General features: G+C 39.4%; 1 protein-coding gene across 1 annotated transcript in view; it reads right to left on the bottom strand.

Annotated features, from left to right (window-relative positions):
- Positions 1-5,565: 5,565 nt before the first annotated feature.
- Positions 5,566-23,029, bottom strand: part of TRANK1 (tetratricopeptide repeat and ankyrin repeat containing 1) — a 51,876-nt gene continuing 34,412 nt past the window's right edge. The window contains exons 16-24 of the mRNA XM_063157133.1: positions 22,441-22,581; positions 21,589-21,745; positions 20,642-20,730; positions 16,580-16,683; positions 14,831-14,963; positions 13,844-13,989; positions 9,546-12,634; positions 7,876-7,977; positions 5,566-6,936 (exon numbers count right to left, since the gene is read on the bottom strand). Of these exons, the coding sequence (XP_063013203.1) occupies positions 6,824-6,936; positions 7,876-7,977; positions 9,546-12,634; positions 13,844-13,989; positions 14,831-14,963; positions 16,580-16,683; positions 20,642-20,730; positions 21,589-21,745; positions 22,441-22,581 (4,074 nt within the window). The 3' untranslated portion in view covers positions 5,566-6,823. The remainder of the gene's footprint in view (positions 6,937-7,875; positions 7,978-9,545; positions 12,635-13,843; positions 13,990-14,830; positions 14,964-16,579; positions 16,684-20,641; positions 20,731-21,588; positions 21,746-22,440; positions 22,582-23,029) is intronic.

Raw genomic sequence — 23,029 nt, 5'->3', positions numbered from 1 at the left:
GAAATTCCTTCCTATTAGCTGGTGTTTAATCTTGTCTGAGTAACACTGGCTTGAACAGCAGAGACATTCAAAGTGATAGGGTCAAGAAAAAGTGAGAGTTATCCAGGCATGTTATTTGCAGAGACAAGCAGAGCAACTTGGAAACTGGTTTTTGGCACGCACTTATTTATTTCAGCTTGATCTTTCTGTTCTTTATACAGGTCTCTAGCCAAGAGTTCCTTGTTAACCGTTCAAAGTGCATCTTTCAGGGAAACTTGACCACGTTCTATCTAGCAACTGTAGAAAACATGGTTCTGCATTATTGGTTAAAATTAAATATTAAAGTGCTTTATATCTGCCCAATAATCATGGTTCAAATACATTCGATAGCACTGCTAACTTACTCCAGTGAAAGGCTATCATACCAGATTGCAAAGCACCAGCTGCCCTAAGATCTCCCAATTCCAAAACTGATGGAGTTATGTGAGCAATGTCAGTATCTGCATTTAAGGGACACAAGGGATTCAAGGGATTTAAATTTAAGGGATGAGGAGTAGCCTCATCAGTGTGGGAATGAGGCAGCATTCCTCACCTAGAAGGTAATGTCAGTTTGACCTTGACCCTACACAGCAGCCGACTGACTGGGGGAAGGAAAGGGCTTCAGAAGAAGATGTGTGGGATTAGCGACTGGCCAGTATCAAACCCAAGATACTGGTGTGCACCGCACTTGGTTTGACCCTGTATCTCTATATATGCCCAGAACTGCCATATTTTGACAAACACAGAAGCTCAGCATGTCACCTACCCTGCAAGTCCAACCAGGATCCAGAAAATAGGCAGCTCTTTCTCATCATCTTCATCTGTCCAGTAAAGCACTCCCTGAGGTTCTTGCATGCCATGGGCATCTTCATAAAACAGTTACTGTTGACTAGCTCCTGAATCAGAGTGTTGTCCCAGGGAACAGGAGGTCCAGGCTTAACTCCACATCCACCCATCACTTAACAGTGATGAGCCTGGCTGGGGGGCTGATGGTAATCCCACCTCTCCTACTGAAACTGTTCCACTGCACAATGAATTCTGGAGTCATTTATCAAAGAAAGGGTACTCAAACCTGCCCTACTCAAACCTGGAAATCAAGCACCACCAGTACTGCAGGTGCAGGTCCCTTTCCAAGATCTGATGGATCTCTTTCATGTGTAGGACTGCTGTGTTGACACCTGAAACTCAAATGCAAGTATTCCCTTCCTGAATGGGTTCCACTTCCACCCTCTCTCTGGCTCCAAAATATCCTGAATTAGGCACCTTCAGCAGCAGCTGCAGTGAACGTTTTCTAGGCAATTTGGCATCCGATGGCTCAGAACATCCTCCTGGGAGGTCTAAGTTTGAAACCTGGCCGTCTCAGCAGCCTAGAGAAGTATTCCAGCCACTTAGCTGTTACATAAGTATCCATCATCACCTATTCCTCCAAGCAAAATTTTCTGTCTCCTGGTGAAAGTGAAGAACTCTGATCTATTCTTTTGACAGGGAGATGCCTGAAGGTTTCCACACTTCAGACATTCCTTCATCCAGACTTCCCCAGTGAAAGCTCCAGTGATACCAAGGCTCTGTAACTCACCTGTATTCAGCAGTTTCCTTTCTGCATGTTCTCTGACATGTGAAACACCATTTTAGATCACAGCACCTTTCAGCTCAGTGTTCTTTTGCTCTGTAAACCATGAGGTAACCAATGTTCTCCATAGAAATTAGGCACCTGAATTATTCTGCTTCAGCATCTTGCCTAGCTACTCTGTGTTCAAGGGCTCTTCTAGATTTGCAGAGCCTGCCCATAACTACTATTAGTGCAGTACAAGACCAGCTAATCCTACAATGAATAGTACAGAGAGATATATAGCACTGAACTCTTGTAATGTAGCTTCAGTGAAGATCTACTCACCCCTGCACAAGAGAGAATTGCAATGATTTACTTCCACAAGACCTAATGAATACTACTTTAGGGTATCACTATTATTTATTTGAGAATTTTGACATTTGCAGAATGTTGAAGAGGCAACCTAATTCTGTTAATTGTTTGCCAAAGTTTCAGTGCTGGTTTACATAGGGCAGTTTAAAAACCAGTTGATCAGAAGAGCATGGAAAGTAACTTCTAACTGTCTAGATATGACCAATATTTAAATCACTAGCAAGTACTCCTTTAAACCATGAAACTCTGTGTGTGGCCTAAGCAGAAGATGGGCTCTGGGAAGGTAAGAATCTCCTACCAATCTCTTTCCAAAGAAATTGCAAGTATTTCCATAGACCAAGCAGCACAGAATGACCATACTGGCTTCCAAGACACTGTAACCCATCCTCCTGCAACAAGGCAGGATGAACACAGCAAAGAGCATGAACACACACCTGTGCACATGCACCTACCATGCTCAGATGACAGGCTGAAAACAGAGTCCATGTCATAAAACTGAAATAAATGTTCTAATTCTCAGAATATTTATTTGTAATGGTTATTAACCTGACAATTCAACTGCTTTGGTATTTAGGTATCTGGCTCTTTAAGTATTTCATACTGATGCTGAGGATGTGTACAGTCAGAAACCCTGGTGTAAAAATGTAGTTATGAAAATTACAAAATAAAGTATGCAAACTCTTCCATTCGCCACCACACCAGCTCTTAGAGCGTTAGGGAAGATATTCAAAATTTCTGCCATCTGCCACACCAAGATAAAGAGCAGGGGTGTTGCCGGGTACTTTGCTAATACATTTCTGAGTTACAAACTAACAGAAAGATATTCCATAAATCTAACACCAAGGTATCTCTGGGTCTTGCTGTGGAAGTGTAGATGTGAAGGTTTTAAGGAAAACTGAATTATCGAATAGTTTGGATTGGAAAGGACGACAAAGACCATGCTGTTCCAACCCCCCTGTCACAGACAGGGACACCTTACACTAGACCAGCTTGCTCACAGTCCCATCCAACCTGGCCTTGAACGCTGCCAGGGATGGGGCATCTACAGCTTCTCTGGGCAACATGTTCCAGGGCCTTATCACCCTCACAGCAAAGAATTTCTTCTTAATCCCGAATCTAAACCTACTCTCTCTCAGTAAAAAGCCATTCCCCCTTGTCCTATACATGTCCCTGTAAAAAGTCCCTCTCCAGCTCTCTTGTAGGACACCTTTAGGTAGTAGAAGATACTCCAGGGAGTCTCCAGAGCCTTCTCTTCTCCTTGCTGAACAACCCAAATCTCTCAGGCTTGTTCTCACATGGGAGATGTTCCAGGCCTCCCATCATCTTCATGTCACTTCTCTGGACTCATTCTAGCAGGTCTACACCCTTCCTGTGTTGATCAACAATAACCATTTCAGAGACAGTCAAAGTGACAGGGTCAGACACAGATACAGTAGTGTGTCCCTGTCCATCATATTCTTGTTACCACTTTGTTATTGCTGGTTCTATTTTTTTTTTAGCTCTTCTTTTCTGTATTTAACTTTCTAAATGCTCCAACAAAAAAGGTTGAAGCTCAGTAGCAACAGCTGTGGTTCCTTTCATGCAAGGAAGGGTGCTTCCTAATTGGTTTTCAGCAAATTCTGCCACAGGGGTTTCTGACAGGAAAACCTTTTGATTCATTTACAGAGATATGACATTTTCTTTCTTCCTATGTTTTCCATAGGAAGTACAGAGTAGAAGGCTTCCCTTTAGGAATGACAGCAAATGCTTAAAAAATGGCAAGTGTTTAAATTATTTGCTGAGTCAGAGTTTGTAACAGCTGACTTTTAGGCAAGTGTTTTGGAATAAAACTGTGGGCAGTGTAATAAAAAAATGTTTTTAAGACAAATAAAGGGAAAAGGTGAAAAGTACACATCATTTACCACACAGTTCTTTATATTAATATGAGGTTCAAGGAAGCAAGAGATTTTTTTTCTTGAGGAGTCTAAAATTTGGAGACTTGCCATGTTTAGGACCACACACCCCATCTTCCAACTGCAGCAAATAGTTTGTTCTTCTTTTTCATTTAGGTGTAATTTTTCTATCACCAGGGAGAGAGATTTTAAGTCACCAGTTTCTGAGCTTTTGAAGCCTTTTCAAAATTCTTTTCAACATGGCTTAGACAGGCAGTAGTGGGTGGATTAGCTCGACAGCCTGCATCCACTGCTTAGTTCCAAGGTTTCAGTGCAATATGCATCTCACACATACCAAGGCACCTGTCGTGGGTCTTAAGCCCTTTGAGTCATAGGTGTTAGTTGGTGCCAGAACACTGGGGCTTCCACCAGAGGTGAGAAACATTTTGAAAAAATAAATAAGGAAAAAAACAGAACAAAAAAATCCCACAACCCAAGGGTATATTATATATGAGCAAACTCATTTTGCTAATGTAATATGTAAATAGCATTAACGCACTGAGATAGCTATTAGCTGAAGAGACTGCCATGGAAAAGGAAGATTCATGTTTCTTTATGGAGACCAGCATAGGGGGAAAAGCCCTTTAAGCAGTGACACTGGCCTGGAGATCCAAGTAGATTTTGTCTAGCAGTCAGCATTTCATATGTTATTGAAATAAGTTGCAGCTGGGAGTGCTGATTCAAAGTCAGAGAAAAACCACTGGATTGCATGGAACCACATCAAGAATCACAGGTCCCTGAGATTAAGTTCTTGGTAACTTCTGTTATTTCTTTTTCTTTGTTTCCCCATTGCTTGGTATTTTGAGATAATGTTTCAGCTATTTTTGTGGTTTTTTTTTTTTTTCATAAAGAGAAAGAAAAGGTATAGTAATTCAATCTTTAAAACGTGGCCAGCAAGAATTTTGAAATTGTAACTGTCCTTAAAAAGTTTAGGTAGTGTTTACTCCCACAGATGTAAATAGTGAAGCTGGGAAACTAATCAGGAAAGTTTCTGCAAAACACCCATCAATACAGAAAACAAAGCCAAATAATTTACATTAATGATAGAGCTTTCCTAAATCTTGACTTCTATACAGTGCAAGTGACTTGCATTACACTTCATCAGTGTATGTTTCCAAACTATCTTCTAAGTCATTGCTTAATGAATAAGACTTCTTTAAGAAGAAATACCTGGAAAGAGACCTTTACAATTCAATAGAAAATTATTACTGCTACCCACATAGCTCCACTCTACAGCAGCATTTCATTTTTTACCTATTTAAAATGTCCCATTTCCACAACACTGAGCATAATAATAAGTGATTAAGTTGTTTTGTTTTTTTTTAAAGGTAATTATTGAAGCAATTTGTTATGTATACAAAGACGAACCTTTTTTAAGGGCAAAATATTTCAACAACTAAATAATACTCTAATTATGTTTAACACACAAGTGTTTTAATTGAAAAGGTTACTAAAGGAGACTACATGTTGTGGTTTAACCCCAGCCAGCAACTAATTACCACACAGCTGCCCACTCACCCTCCAACCTTCCCTGTGGGACGGGGAGGAGAATTAGAAGAAAAGGTAAAACCTGTGGGCTGAGATAAGAACAGTTTAATAACTGAAATTAAGTCAAATGCAGTAATAATGACAATAATAATAATAATAATAATAATAATAATTTCAATGAAAAAAAAGAGGTAAAAAAGAGAGGGTGGAATAAAACCCAAGAAAAACAGCGATGCACAACACAACTGCTCACTGCCCCGTCCGATGCCCAGCCCCTACCCAGCAATGATCAGCCTCTCCTGCCCACCTCCTCCCAGTCTGTGTGCTGAGAAGATGTTTTAGGCTGTGGAATGTCCCTTTGGCCAGCTGGGGTCAGCTGTCCTGGCCATGCTCCCTCTCAGCTTCTTGTGCCCCTGCTCTCTAGCAGAGCCTGGGAAACCGAAAAGCCCCTGACCTACGGTAAGCACTGCTCAGCAACAGCCAAGACATCAGCATGCTGTCAACATTATTCCCATCCTAAACTCAAATACACAGCACTGTACCACCTACTGAGAGGAAAATTAACTCTATCCCAGCCAAAACCAGGACACTACAGTATCCTGGACACACTGAGGTTCCATCAGAATGAAGAAACGCTCTGGACCCAATTTACAGATCTCACTCATGCAGGCACATGCGGCTTTCAGAAAGCATTCAAAAAATCACACAAGATCAAGTGATTTTAAAAATTTTACAGGTTTTATAAAAACATTTTACATTACAAAAATGTATCAAAAGCCCTCTTATAATTAAAACTTACAAAGCACTTAAAATGAGTAACATTCTTTAAAATTAGGATTATTCATTTTTTTAATAGGTACAGGTAGAAGTTTATATCAAAACTTTATCAAATAAAAGACAACCTCTAGCTTTCATACCCATTTAATTAGAAGAATATACACTGTCAGAAATATGAATGTGTTTGTAGAGATTTCTTGTCTATAAAAATAGAAAAGAGGGATACTGTGAATATCTCACCTGAAGACTCAAAAAGTTCTAAACATACCAAGACTCTTAAAATCAGAGAAATTATCAATCTATTTTTCTGAGGATTCCAGCTCAGAAGAATGATGATGCAAGGAAGAAGTAAAAAACAACTAAGTGGAAAAACACCCCTGAGATAAATCAGAACATTATCATTTTTTTTGTACTTGCTTGTTTTTTTGGCTTTTGTTACTTTTAAGCTATCACATAGTTTTGAAAGGAAATTGGTCCAGTCACAGGTTTTAACAATTACATTATCATAACACAGGTAATTATTCTGACACAATACAAGCAATAAAAAAAGCCCAAAATAAAACACAGCATAAGTTGCTCTTTTTCTTCAGACTCTTCTGATTTCTGATCCCACCCCTCTAAATTTTTTTTTCATTCTAAACATAGATTATTAAGGGGATAAAATAGACATCTGGAATAATTTTTCAAATTATAGTTTCCCACGTCTTCCTTTTTTCCTTGGGAGTTTTTTATGGACAAGTTCTTCAAAAGCCATTATTTCATCTTCCACTTCATTTTCCAAGTCTTTATCATGCACCAAGCCTACATTAAAAACAATAAATTAATGCAGAATGGAAAACCCCAACATCTTTTTCTCTTAACAGTACAACAAGCCATGTCACTGCTATTTTATATGTCAGCAGTATAACTTCATATGTGCATAATCATGTTTGAGAAGCATTTAGATTAATATGACGATGTGCTTAAGAGCTCTGCAATGAAGCAGAGACTACTAAGCCACTTGCTGCTCTAGTAATTAATTTTCACACTGAAAATCTGTTTCTATTGTTATTTCCTTTGAGTTTTCTAGGAAGTCTGTCTCAAGATTCAGTTTCAGCAGACACTATATTTCCTTGCTGACTTCCAAGACATACTATAAGGTTCTTTTTGAGACTACAAGAGCACACCCTCTCCTATTAACTGTATCTGCTGGAGTAGGGAGAGGCAACCCAAGGCTTTATCACAACCAATTTTTTCTAAAATTGAGCTACTTTAATGCTTTACATACAGTCCATTTTGTAAGTCTAACCACTTCATTGCTGCCAACTGTTGCAATCCCACCACCTAAATATATGTTTAAACATGAACATTAAGGGAGGCACAATGAAGTCTTAAACTTGCCCTCAGAGATCTGTGATGCAATAGACTGCATCAATGTATGCTACTTTTTTGTATGAAACCAAGAGAAATGGAAGTGAAAATAAAAGAAACCAATAGAGGCATCCTTTATCAGGCTGGGATCCACTGAAGGCCAGGGAGAAGTCTTGCTCCACTCTGGCCACCCTGCATCCAGCTGCTCTGTTTTGAAGAGCCACTGAGGGAAAGCCTGGTTATCTCATGTTTTCCAGAGTGCCCCCGTGGGAGTGCCTCTCAAAGGTCAGTGAATATCCACAATGCTGCTGAGTGGGAGACTGAAGTGATGCTTAGAGACCACTACTGAGCAGCAGTGGGCACAGAAAGCTGTGCAAATTTAAAACATACCTTCTTCTGCCATCCTGTGAGAGTCCATTTGCTTCAGCCACTTATGAGCGTCGTCAAGGGTGTCAACCAATTTTTTGGCATGTCTGGTTATTACTTCTTCAGCTGAAATGGAGCACAGTTAGCATTCTGTGAGAACACTTAGCTGAGAAATGGACTGCAGCTAAAAGTCAAGCACAAAATGAAGTTACACAGAGCCATGTGGGATGATGATGCTGCAAACCTAGAAGTTATGACCACCAGGATAATTCACTAATGTGGATGAAGATGATGTGTGTATTACTCCCCATTCTAACCAACATTACTAGCACTATCAGAACAGAAGTTCTACATCCTTGTGCTGCCCCTTTTGAGTTACATCTGAATGCTGAAAACATCCTACTTTATTTTTGGGTTATAAAGTTCCTGACGATCATTATCTCTCTGAAATTATATGAATCAAAATCAAACATGGACCTAAAACGGTTCAGTCTTTGCTGAACTGCACAACTAAGAACCTCAAAAATGCCTGTTATAAAGAGAGGGAAAAGTAGCCTCAGAAAAAAATAATTTCTCTCTATATATTTTCACTGAGTAGAATAACAAGGTAGCATTCATCGAGCAATTGTCATCATGAAATCCATTATTACCTAATTAAACCTACTATATCCATCTTATTCATCACTACCATGGTTCACTGAGCAAGAGGTCAAGTAAACAATAAGCTAAACTTCATGGACTTCATCCATATGTGCAACTTTCCACTAGGAGTAAAGATAAAGCTTACATGTGAAGAGCACAACCTAACATTTAGTTACGAATATAACATATTTCACTGATCAGAGCTGATGAACATATCAAGTACTACAGTTTTTCACTACTGTCAGACATCAAAGGCGAAATGACAGCTTGACAGGATTGGTGGATTTCTACCAGTGAAGCCAGTAACAATGTTAAGATTTAAGCTGTCACTTTCCCAAAGCAAGTATACTAAACAATTTTGCTTCTAGGCCACTCATTCACTAATTCAATTTTGCTTGCAAAAATCAGCATAGAATAATGCTTTAAGCATATAAGGGGGTGGAGGGGGGGGAATCTAATATCAAAATGCGCATCTCAAGCACCATAAATTACTAAACTTTTTAATACCAATGTTGCCTTTGAGTGAGCGACCACAGATTTGTGGTTAAGTATCTACTTTTGCTCAGCCCTAGCAAAATTATCAGTTCAAGGGCAGAATAATCAGAGATATCCTTAGTCAAAAACTCCAAGTACTCCTACCAGGCTACCCCTTCATATCCAAATTACTATGTCTAGAAGTAAATAGGAAACAGTAGAAACAATAAAAAAATTAGTAAAGATGACCGGTCAGTAAAACTGCAAAGTTGCTGTAAAACTGTGTAGGTTCAGAGAACATAGTACATCATGGCCATGTAGAATTCACTTTACCATCTATAAAAATTCACTACTACTCACTTTTCTTCTACAATGTAATTCATTAAGTTGGAAGAGTTTAGAATGTATTTTGAATATTTCCAGCTCTCTCAGTTCCTCTTTTCATCAGCTACTTGAAATACCAGGAAAAATCTTTCTCTTGACCACATTAAGATTTTCAAATGGAGCTTTGCCAGGTCTAGCAGTTTGGTCAAAAAATGACATATTAAACTGTATAAAGAAAACTGGAAAGGTCCTACCTCTAGCCCAGGCTTTTTTCTCATAGATTTCCTCTACTGCATCTGAAATTTTTTTAATATTCTCTTTGATTTTCCTCTGGCGTAAGTTAGAACCTTCTTTATACGCTAAATGGTCTCGGGTGTAATCTCTTCCTGTAATGGCCTCCACTACTTGCAGTCCATCATATATTATTGGATCTATGTTTGTTCTGAAAAACTCAGCATAGTGTCTGTAGGCAGCATATTTATTTGTGTGTTCTTCTGTGTTTCTGTGCTCCATATAGGCCTCACTGGCCACAGAAAGTGCATTTCCTTCTGCGTGCAACTTTTCTTCCCCACTGCTCTCAGCTGGTGTCAGAGGCTCAGAAGTGTCTGACTCGATGCTCTCTGACCGGCCGAAATAGTTCTCAGAGCTTTGCATGAATCTGACCCCACAGAGGTCACACTGGGTTTGGTCAATATCTGCCCTTTTGAATATCACTGATAAAAATTCATCTTCTTTCATTGCAACAGGATGAACTCTGCAGCGGGCCTTCCTTTTCCACTTCACACACAGGGAAATTAAATGGAACACACGATACAGCTGGCGTCGAGCTGATGCCTTCTGCTCTTGCTTCTGTTGCTTGCTGAGTGCAATGACTTCCAGGGGATCCTTTTGTTCCTCTAAGCAATGAACCTCTTCAAATTCCTCTTCCAGCTCATCAGCATATTCCATTTCATACAAAGAGGTTACAAACCTGTCAAGGTTTACGCGTTCATACTGGATGCCCCGTATGGGTGGATGCCCCTGAGCGTAGGGAGAAGTGTCCCACTTCCAGCGGCAGTCAACCAAGCGCTCTTCATCTCGCTCTGTCAGCAGCTCTTGCAGGCTTGCAGCAACTTCTCTCACCTGTGTAGCATCACCCACTTGCTCCACGACCCTCAGCAGTCTTTCAGGTACTTCAGAGGGAGTGTCTTTTCTCATCGATTCCAGCATGGCCTTGATTTCAGGGAAGAGGTGCCGTAAGAGGGATCTGTCTTTAGAGCTCTGCACCTGGTCAGCATTCAGTAACATCACCAAGCACAGCACTACTGTCCGCTCAGCGTCCCCTGAAGTTATGCAGTTGGGATTCCTGAAGGCATTCAGGAGGACATTGAACCTCCCATGAACACCACACAAGACTTCTGCTAGATAACAGAGATGAGATTTGAAATAGTACACAGCTGCATTTGTGTCCTGTGGTCTGTATTCCTGTATAATAGAAAATGTGTCTTTAAGTTCTTTGTAATGGTCCTTGTGTTTGAACAAAAACTCCCAGTAATGAAGGAGAGAGATGTAACTCTTTGGAAGGCAGAGAGTAATGTTCTTGGCGAGACGCATCAGGACAGCACAACACAGAATATACTGGAATTCCAGCAACATCACCGTGTTTCCTATGCTTGGAATCAGGTATCTCGTGCATTTCTTGATCAGGACATTCATGAAACGGAAAAAAAATCTTTTACAGTTTTCCGGGTTCTTATGAACGTAGAATTGCTCAAGTGAATTTTGAAGAAGCCGAATGAAGCACAAGTGTGTTCTTCCTGCATTTTCGGCATTCTTGTCAGGCAGCAACATACCATGTCTGCCCTCTATTCCTCTGGTCTTTTCTTCCTGGCCTTTATTCCTTGGGGCACTTTTTGCCTTTGCCAAAGCAAACATTAGCTCTTTGTTATAATTATCCTCTTCTCTAAAAAGAAGTTTCTCAAATTCTTCAGGATATCCTGAAGATAAGATAAGGACCTTCATGACACTTAGCCACAAGTCAGTTGATTCTCTTCTGGCTGCAATCTTTTCATTATTAAACTTAGATGTGATGTATTTCCTCAACATCTCTCTACAAGGTTTGGAAATTACACTACTGAATTGCAGTATTTCTTTGCATGCTCTTGGGTTCTCAGACAGTATTCTCAAATGAAAATGATTAGGAAAAAACATTCCTAGGAGGGCTTTACATGATGCATTTTCATCAGGAGTCAAAATGTCCTCAAAGTTTTTGCACTGATTCAGTAACTCTTTAGGGAAAGTGCACGTGGCTTCCAACAACAGTCCATTTATTGCCACCAGATGCATTTTACACTGAAATATTGTCCTTGCTTCATGACGCAGCAAGGGTCTGTGGTAACCCTCACAGGTTTTATCTTCACAGTTCAATCCTGCAATGAACTTCATACAAATATCAGGGTACTTCTTGCTCAGTAACTCATTGGTGATAAAGCACAACCTGCTTAACAAGTGCTGCTTCAAAGCTGATTTTACTTTCTCTGTGCTTACTGAGAGATCACCTTTTGCCTTCCTCTCTTTTAGACTTTGCTTGTCTAACAAAAACTTGATAAGGGGTTCAGCTTCATTTTGGGACACCTGGCAACTGTCACCTGCTGGGACAATCCCAAAATAGGCAAAGCATAACTTCACCATATCTTTCTCTGCGTTGGTGGCTGCTTTCTTCAGACCACTAACAAGACTCAGAAGAGCCATTAAGCCACGTGGTGCCATGAAGAGGATGTCCACGATGTCCTGGCCACGAGTGCTGCAGCGACATAACGCAAAGAGAGCTTCGACTGCACCAGCAGAATGATTCAGAGACAGGAACTGACCGTATGCGTCCCTCAGCTTCAAGAAGTCTCCTTTCAGAGCTCCCTGCAAAAACACAGCCTCAGCAATGCCAGACTTCTGCCCAGTTTGCTCACAAAGCTCAAGGGCTTCTCTGAGGATGCTCTCCACGCTCCCCAGGTGCGGTTCTGAACCGCGGCTCAGCCTGGCGCGAGCCTCAGCAAGCAAGCACGATGCGCGGAACTCTTTTACAGCCGTGAGGTTGGCTGCTTCCAGGGCAAAACCGTGCTGCTTCATCAGCTTCGCAGCCTCCTCCTGGCGATCCTTCCTTTTCAGTAAGTCTGCTGTTTGGTGCAAACATCCACGAGACTTCAGAAACTCAAGCTGATCCTCTATATCCAGTTTTGAGAGGACTTGCATCATTTCCTCAGTCCTGTTCATACTCAGGTACTTTGCAGCTGCTTCCAAATACAGCTGATTTGCTGTACAGGAGAGTTTGGAAGACATTTGTCCTTTTGCATTCAACATATCTTCATATCTGAAATAAGAGATACATCAATTTACTGCCACATAATACAAATCTAGACAAAAAAAGCACTGCAATTAAAAAAAAAACCCCAACAAAACCATTAAACAAAGAGCTTCCCCTACAAACCCTTCCTACTGTACAAAAAGTACATATACTGTTTCATGTGATATGCCTGCCAGGTGAAAGAGGATCACATCATCTTAAAAGATCTACAGAAAGAAATTAATTACAACATGAGGCTGTCAGAATCAAGAGTATTAAAGCTTTTGGTACAAACAGGATCACAGGGTTTACAGCATTAGTGAAGCATTCTCCACATTGTCAAATCAATGTACAAATAATTTTAACACATTTTAATAGCATTAATCTTCTATTTATAAAAAATATGATTTTTTTATAAATAGAAGATTAATGCTAATAAAACACGTTAAAATTATTTGAGGCTGTCAGAATCAAGAGTATTAAAACTTTTGGTACAAACAAGATCACAAGGTTTACAGCATTAGTGAAGCATTCTCCACTCTGTCAAATCAATGTACAAATAATTTTAACACATGTTATAAGCATTAATCTTCTATTTATAAAAAAATTTAATTTCAGTGAATCCGCCAAGGGTCAATATATAGAACATTCTGTAAAATTTGCATAAACTTGTCAGTTTAGAGATAATTCTTTCAAGCCTGCTGTATGTATCTGTATATACTTTGTAGCTTATTGAGCGTCTGAGCAAAACACCTGGCTGCATCTTTTGTAACATGCACTTAAGAATATTCAGTAATTAATTACTAATGGCTGATGTAAAATTATTGATGTATCCCCTAAGCCAGTTTTGTGAAATATTCTCTCCTGAATGCTGAGGATGAGTAACCTTTTCCTGTTGGATGAGTAAATTATCATCAGCTTTTTGTTATCATCTTTTTCATGATAAATGTGGTAGTGCAGACTTTTTTGTCTATGCTGATAAATTTCCATTAATGTTTTGGGGGGGATGATTTAAAAACTTTTTTGTCGGTAAAGTGACTTTAATTCTTGAATGTTTTGATTGAACAATTAAAGAAGCTTTAATCATTCAAAAAAGCAGTTACCATTACTAAAGGTAATGTCAACAAAGTCAGTAGACAAAACCCTTCTGAAAATTTTTCAGTAAGCCATCTGTATTATATGGAATTTGGAAATGCAAAAGAGATTTATATTCCAATACCATCTTGCAAGACATACCTTTCAACTGCCTTTGCTGCTTCTTCATAGAGTTCTTCCTGACAATACATTTTAATGGCCAGATCAAACTCCTCAATTAGTTCATAACATTCAGATGCTTCTCTGTAGCACTGGCTTTTCTGATAGTAAACTGCAGCATCTTTCATCTGCAATGCAGAAGTCAATAATGAAACTGAAGTGCTGTAAACAGTCAAAACTACATGCATGGAATAAATCTTGTAATTCCATCATGTGTCTCATAAAGAAGTACACTTTAATAAAATGCAATTAAAGTATCCGAATAAAATCAAATAGATATTAAAGTAACCATCACTAAAACTGAAGAGATTGTGTAAAAAAACTTCAAAATATTTGTGTCTGAAAAACTAGAGTATAAAATGAAAGGTATTATATAAGGTTTTCAAAATAATTTACCCACTCAGCTCTGCCTGTTGTGAGAAAACACTACACATGCTTCTGCTGATTTACAGATTTTTGAGAATGAATAGTATTAAATTAAAACAGCTATGGTTGCAGAAAGAGAACACTAACATTACATCGCAAATTTCAAATACTTGGGAACAACCATTTTATATTCTTTTAGTGGAAATACACTGAAAATAAAAATATTATGTATTGTTAGCACACTACTTTAACCCTTCCAAGTTTTAATGGCTGTTATCAATGAAGTTTCAGTATCATCAGAGTACTGAATGAAGCAACGGCTTAAGTTTCATTACATCAGTCATTCACTAATTTTTGACTGCAAATGACTGATAATAACATTTGAGGAAAGCCAAAGAAATAAAGCCAGCCTGCATAATTGCATCATGCTCCCCTTCATTTCTTTTCTTTTCTCTGACAAATAACTCCTCTTGAACAACCCAGCTTAAAGAGCTTGTTTGTTTTGCTATTACCATGACACGAAAAGATACTATTACTTTATGAGTAATATGAGAGGTAAAAATTCTGTAGGAAAAGGAAAGTGATATGGTGAGGATTTAATACCTTTCCTAATTTTTTACACAATTCTGCACAAAGACGGAACTCCTTTGATTGAATCAGACATTTTAGTGATAGCTTTGGTTCTCCACATTCCAAGTAAGTTTTAGCCAAAGTCATATATTCCATCTGTTTTTCCCTGTAGGAAGTAAGAGAAAATTACCACTAACATCCAAATTAAGTTTAGGATCATGTGAGCTGTCACTGAATCCAACCAACACTGACATGACACAATACTCTTAATACATTACCTGATGAGTTATGATCTTACAATTAATTATATTTTGTGCTGACACAGCTCTGTCCAGAAGTCTGTTCCAAAATATGATAGCTCTGACAGTCAAAAGATTGAGTTTTTTTTAAAACTAATATATTACTATACTGTAATATACTGTACCGTATTATTGTGATTCTGTACTGCTTCTCTTTCCTTAACTTGCTGTGTCCTTTCTGCTCTTTAGCACCAATGTCATTAGAGACACAAGCAAATGTCTTCTCAGCCTTTGTTCTGTCTGACCAAACAATCCCAGCCTTCCAGGTATCACTGCAGCATAAACTAGACTGATTTCAAAATTCTCAAGCCTGGAGAATCAAAACTGTACAGAGCATTTCATAAAGAACACATGAAAATCTTACTTAAGCTTTTTACACCAGCATTAATACCTCTATTAAAAAAAAGAATACAACTTTGGCAGCTTCATTGTTACATATGTTCTGTCAACATATTCTAATACACCAAATTCCTTCTCAAATTTTATGCCAGCTTTTGACAAGCACAGTGAATTGAGAAAAAGTTTTATCAGTCCCATCAACAATTTCACTATAATCATGAAATTTTGTGAGCATCCTTATGCTTCTAACCAGGGCCACTAACATAAAGCAGGTAATCAAACAAGATAAAATCTACACTAACTCCAGTAATAGCTTTTCTTCAGACCTTCCCTCTTCTCCCTTGTGTGCCAGCTTCCTCTGATCTCGTCATTCCTTTCTCCTGCTGCTATCATTGCTAGTTTCTGGTCTCCCAGAACATGAACAGGAACTGATTCACTTAGGTTTAGATCTTTCTCCGTTAAGTTTTTCCCTGCCTTATTTGAGATGAGTCCCAAAGAGTTTCCAAGCCTCTTTGAGAAACTGCAAACTCTCTCCCCTGTCAAACTCTTGAGCTATTTTACTCAGCCGAAATCATGAACTATATGATTCATCTCAAAATCTGTTCCTTCAAAACTGTCCTTTGGTTCAGATCTGGTCCTGCTTGTTTAGTTTAAGATGACTGTAACATTAATTTTACTCCAAAACTCACTTTTTCCTACGAGCTTTTTTTCCACAATGCACACCACCATTCCCTCTCCTTTGCTGAGTGAACATGCAGTGGGGATTACCATATTCACTCAACAAAGTAAGTTGCCATCAGCAGCGCTGATGGCATATGTTCTCCTATCTATATCTATGGTTGTAAAGCCTCTTGATGTAATGCAAATCCTGCTGCTTTTCTCTCTCTCTCAGTAAGCCCTTGCAAGGGCCAATTTAATTTGGGCAGCCCTTCCACTGCTCCCTAGAGGGAGCAGTGCCCTGGATCTTGTAGTGCTAGACCTTCCAACTCCTTAAATCTCTTTTGCCAACCACAAGCACATAAAGTTTGCACTGTTCTCCTCCTGCACTGTTCTCCAGCGTCTCTGGTCAGGTCCCACAGCTGTGGTGTGAATCTCACCCTCTGCACCATGAAGTGACACTCGCTCAGCTGCACTGATACCCTACCTTGGGCTGCTTTTCTTTGCATGCACTTTGAGAACAGCGTCGTGTGTCAGGGCCAGCTTTGACTTCTCAGCTGCTCCTCCCTTTTGGTAACATTTGGCAGCCACCTGGGGTGAAATCACATACAGCATTCACAGATGTGCATCCAGCCCATGGCTTATCACATAAAAGCAATACTTAATTTTACAGTCACTGGAATGGAAAGCAGAAAGATTGGCAGGGTGCCTGGAAAAAGGAAAAGGTAAAACATTGTAGTATAATTTTAGGGCAAAAAGAAAAGCTTTATGCGCAACTACCAAAATTAGAATAATAATTACAATATTACATGGAAAGCAGAATTCCTGGTAAGCTGATAGAACAAACAGCATATGAAATCTGAATGACAGCCTTAACCATTAACTGGTAAGTCACCAGGCATCTACAACATATTACAAAAAGCGAGGTAGACCAATGCATGCAAAGTGGAATCGAAAAGCAAGGAACATTTACTCAATGCTTTTATCATACAAGGCTCTTTCTGTGAAAACTAAACAGAAACACTGAGAGTTACCATGCTCCTAGCAAGGTTTTTTTCATTATCACCCTGCTTATTCTGCAACACCATGATTTCTTTACTCTAGCCATTAATTTAGTGTTGCTTCTGCTCAGAAATTGCACACTGCAAGCCAGCCTTGGAACTGCCAAAGTCACCAGATAATGTCATCTTAAGGCAGCACTGATTAGCAAAGATCAGTGTTATAAAGAAAACAGATTTGCAGATAATATAGCTAATACATTTCAGATTTCAAGATTTATTTTTTTTTTAGTTGTGTGGGGTTTTTTTCTCTCAACTCTTTTCTGCCCATTTAGAAAACTGCCTTTTATTTTCAAGGGGAGATAAAGACTATCTGTATAGTGGCAAGTGATTACTTTGGGTTTTTGCCTTGTTATAAACGCTAATTTTCTCTTAAAAGAATTTTATGTTGTTACCTGCAAAATACAGAAGCTTTCCCTCTGCCGTGATCTCAAAAAAGTATCTGAAGTTTTATTTCATAGAATCACAGAACATCTCAAATTGAAAGGGACTTATAAGGATAATAGAGGCAAACTTACTGCTCCCTTCAGGACTGCCTAAAACAACCCCACACGACTGAGAATGTCATCCAGATGCTCCTTTAACCCTGAACTCACGGCTTGATGCCATGGCTACTTTCCTGGGGTGCCTGTGGCAGACCACCTTCTCAGTCCAGAGCCTTTTCTATGTCCAATCTGATCTTCTTCTGATCCAACTTCCTTCCATTTCCCCATGTCCTATCACTGGTAACCAGGGAGAGGAGATCAGGACCTCCCTTTGAGGAAGCTGTAGACTGTGATGAGGTTACCCCTCAGCCATCTCTTCTCCAAGCTGAACAAGACAAGAGACTTCAGCTGCTCGTCTTAAGACACATCCTCTAGAGCTGCCCATGGCAATGGCAGGAGGGCTGGGACTGCATGAGCCTTGAGGTCTCTTCAAAACTATTTTGAACAGACCATTCTATGATTCTACGACTTTTCATCATCTTGGTCACCTTCCTCTGGACACACTCTAATAGTCTGTTGCCCTTCTTATATTGTGGTGCCCAAAACTGCACAGAAGTGAGTAGCCCAAAACTGCTCCAGGCGAGTCTGCACCAGCACAGAGCAGAGCAGGACAATCACCTCCTTTGACTGGCTCACAATGCTGTATTTCATGCACTCAGGACACCATCTGCCTTTTTGGTTGTCGAGGCACGCTGCTGGCTCTTCTTCAACTTGCCATCCACCCAAACTCCCACATCTCCTTTCATGGGGCTGCTCTCCAGCCTCTCATTCCCTAATTTGAATGTATAACCAGGAGTACTCCACCCTAGGTGCAGAATCTGGCATGTGCCCTTGTTAAATCTCATACAGTTTGTGACAGCCCACTCGGTTATCAAGGCCTCTCTGCAGGACCTCTCAACCCTTGAGGGAATCAACAGCTCCTCCCAATTTAGTGTCCTCCAGGTTTAGTATTGCTGCAAACATGTTTAATGTCCGCTTCTTTCCGGTGTCCAAATTATATATAAAAACTTTGAAGAGCACTTGCCCGTAAATTGAGCACTGGGGAATCCAATTTGGCTGGCCCCAATGGGCCATCAGCTGATGTAACCCCATTTACTGTAACTCTTTGAAACGTGGCTTGACAACCAGTTTCTCACCTAATGTATTATGGACTTGTCTAGCTGTGTCCTGCATTCTATCCAGAATAAAGAGACTGTGAGAGAAACTATTAAAATCTTTGCTAAAACCCAAACATACCACATCTACTGGCTTCTCTTGGTCAAATAGATGAGTGACCTTGTCATAAAAGGAAATTAAGCCGGTTAAGTAGGACTTTCCCATAGTGAACCTATGCTGCCTATGACTAATGACTGCATTGTCACTCAAATGTTATTTTCAGTAACTCCCAGAATAACCTTCTCCATAATTTTACCAGGCACCAAAGAGAGACTGAAAGGCCTATAATTACCAGGGTCTTCTTTTCTACCCTTCTTGAAAATTGGGACATTTGCCAGCTTCCAATTGACTGGGACCTCTCCAGACTCCCCAGACCTTTGAAAAATAATGGAAAGGGACCCCACAATAAAATGGGCCAGCTCATTCGGTACCTGGAATGAATCTCATCAAGCCCAATAGATTTATGTGCATCCAGCTGCAGCAGCAGTGCAGAGTCAGCTGGGAGTTTATCATTCTCCAAGTCTTCCAGCCCATCATCAGTGTTAAAGACAGAGGTGAAGAAGGCATTAAATGTCTCCGCTTTGCCTATGTCCCTATTTTTGAGGTAAATGACCTTATCAAGTAATGGACTGATGTTACATCCAAACCTTCTTTTGCTGTTAATGCGTTTTAAAATGACCTTTTTGTTATCCTTCACAGTGCTGGATAGCTTGAACTCTACTTGAGCTTTGGCCACATGAATTTTCTCCCTGCAGTGACAAAGAGCATCTCTGCTGTCCTCCTCTGTCACCAATGTTCACACACTTTCCCTTTTCCCCTAAGTTCAAGAAGAAGATGCCTGTTCAGTCAAGCCAGACTCTGCCCCACTTGCTTGACTTCTGACCCTTTGGAATTTCCTGCTTCTGCAAGCTTCAGAGATAGCCCTTAAAAAGTGTCTGTCATTCATGAATTCCCAAGGGACCTTACTAATTAGCTGCTCTCCCCATATCCAGGGTCAAAGGTATTCAGGACTTTTTCTTCTACAGTCATCAACTCGAAACTCCATTACTTTGTGGCCACTGTGACCAAGACATGAATCCCCACTTCACTCACAAATGCCTCTCTGTTTATTAGGAGGTCACCTTTCCCTAGTCAGCTCCCCTAGCACCTGCACCCAGATGTTTTCTTCAACATGCTCCAGTAATTTCCTAGACCTGTTTGTATCCACTATACGATTTTCTCAGTTAATATCTGGGAAGTTAAAATCACCCAGAAGGACAAAAGCATGTGATCTAGATACATCCCTTATTTCCCTGTAGAACATTTCATTGATGTTGTCATCCTGGCTGAGTTCTGCTTTGATGCCATCAACTGTCATCCCACATCTGGACTGCATTAACTAAGAAGCTAGGAAACAAAAGACTGTAAAATCTCTATGTTTTTTAAACACCAAGGGAATGAAACCATCATTTTCCTACCCAAATTAATACACTTCCAAGAAATGCTTTCATTTTTCTACAGTATGTGTAATGATACTGTCAAGAACGCGGTTTAGATTCACGCATATCAGTCAATTCTGATGGACGCTAATAATTGTTTTTCCAACTGTCTCTCATTTGTGTGCATTAAAATGTATTTCCCTCATGAGACTGCAAATTTCTGGGCAGTGAATTGAAGATTACAAAAAAAGGCTTGCTCTCCCTGCTCACTTCTTGTAAGTCATTTACAAGCAGACACATAGCTACAAACCACAAACTAAGGCAGACTGCTACACAGCAACTGAAGGTTTACAGATAGTTTTATAGATACAGAGAAAAGAAAAGGTTTCAGAATAAGCAAGAATCCTTATTTTAGATAAACATATGTTCCTACCTCCCAGAACTGGTGTTTGGCATAGTAGTCTCCCTGTGCAATCCATTCTTCTGGAGTTGAAGTTTTAGCAAACATGCTGTCATCTAAGTCTACAAGGGCAGGGGTGACCATTTTATGTTAGAATGGATAAACCACAGAAACCACTTATCATGTACCAAAACTAAGCATTATCTCACAATGTTCCAAGCTCTATGTTTGTGCTTACACCAGTAATGGCAACTATGAGTCAAGTGTGGTAATACTGTTGTGTGAAGCTACCAGTGAGAATACAACAATCCCCAGAGCTTGGCTGGAGACTGGCCTGCTAAGTGGCCAAAAATGCATTAACACAGCAGAAAATCTGACTACAAATTGACCACTTTAAGCTACAAATATCTGCAGCCATCAGGGTCCATTGAGCTCTCTCCACAGTAACTGGCTTAGCAGTGTCCAGATCTCTCTTTATGTAGAAACACCTCTTAAGGTAACCCCTCGAGGCTGAGGGATCTCTTACCCAACACCAGACATCAATGGGCTGGTAAACGACATTTTTGCATGTGTGTAATATTTAATATAAGTATAGAAAGCTTGTGTAAAAAGTAGAGTATTGACCACCAATCCATCCATACTTACTGAGTATTTTACATATCTGAATGTACTGGTTAGAACTCAATAAACTAATTACAAGATCAGATCTGTCTAAGGGATCACTGACTCTCCTGTGACAGCAAGAAAACCTAAAACTAGTGAATTAGCAATAAAGTTATACTTTAGCATATTCAACTGATCTTTAGAGACAAAAGAATTAAGACTCACTGAAATAAGTCGAAATTTGCAAGGGCAGTTATCAATGCATACTATTAAAAGGACCAAGGCATTTACCCTTCTTTATTACACAGCCTAAAAGCAGAAAACACAAGTTTTGAACTGTCTGACAATCTTTTAAGAAAGTTTTAGGACAACTTTACCTTTCTTTTCATCTGTTTTGACAACCTTAACAAATTTTCTTTTGATGAAATACTTAAAAGCTGGAGCCCGTTTATCACGGTCTTCATCAAAGATCCAAAGATTGACTCTGGCTCTTGTAATTGCAGTATACAATTGCTTGAGTTCTCCATTCAGCATCTGAAGCAGAACAAAAAAAAATGAATTAAATAAATGAAATGGTAGATGAGCTAAATTGTTAGAAAGAAACATACTTGGCAGCTATAAGAAAACAGAGAATTGATACAGAATGAATAACAAGTAAGAAAGTGCTTTTAAGTAAGCAAGTCTAAATATTAAATATGAGACTCCAATTACATAAGCCATTATCCATCTAACTTATAAGCAACTAGTACTACAAATCAGCTGCAGGAATGACAGGCTATTTTCCTTCTAATCACTTGCACATATAACTATTAATTTACCATACAATTCTGAAAATATCTGACTCACCAGATTCTAAACAACTTCCTTAATTTCAAGGTAGTGACACCAATCAGAAACCAGACTATAGGAATAATGAATATTTTCAAGCTGAATTGCTATTTGCTTTAACCACAGTTGTTCTGTAAATATACCCAAAAGTCTATGACACAGGTTTTGTTCTCTAATCAAATTACATTTGCAAACAATCTCTTATCTTTTAAAATCAGTATTATATGTATTATATTACATTATATCTATATTATATTATACAAATGTGAACAACTATAGAAGGTAAAGCAACCTTGATAAACATGGAACTAACAGGATCAAAGGATTTAAGAAATTTCCCTACTTTAAAGATGTAAGAATTTAATTTTTCCTTCCTATTCCTAATATTACAAAAAACTCACCTTGTACATTTCTACATTAAATGGAGTCCTCTCCTGCATACCAGTGGCATCCTCTAACGGCACCTCAATTAGCAAGTTGCTTCCCACTTGTACATCCGGATCAGGACTATAAGAAGAAATTATCTTCCATTCTTTGCTAGCCTGAAATATCAAGAGAATAAGGTTTATTTGTATGTACTAACTACTACTGCCTACATATGCACAAGGTAAGTTTGCATGGTGTGACCTATTCATCCCTACAAGGGAAGAAGGCTCAGAGGAGAAGACTGGGGGAGAAAATTATCTCAGGGAAGAATGTAAAGAATAATCAGCAATTTTCAATGAGAAAGCTGAACTTCATCTCAACACAGCCTTTGCTTGAGATACTTGTCTGTACCAGATGGTCATCAAGGCATATAAACAACCTTCCCTAAAACAGCTAGTACAGAGTTATACCTTCCTGAGCTGCCCAGGCAAAAGCAAAAGCAAAGATGTGCCTCAGCCCAACAGACTGCAGAAAATCTGTGGAGCAAAGAAAAAACAAACCTTTTAGAGTGCAACTGGCTTGAGCTGGCTACAAGCTTCATATTACTTTTCAGGAACTGGGGAT

Source organism: Melospiza melodia, chromosome 1 (assembly GCF_035770615.1).
Source record: "Melospiza melodia melodia isolate bMelMel2 chromosome 1, bMelMel2.pri, whole genome shotgun sequence".
Lineage (NCBI taxonomy): Eukaryota > Metazoa > Chordata > Aves > Passeriformes > Passerellidae > Melospiza > Melospiza melodia.
Note: the sequence above shows the minus strand (reverse complement) of the source record. Positions and strands in the feature narration are given on the sequence as shown.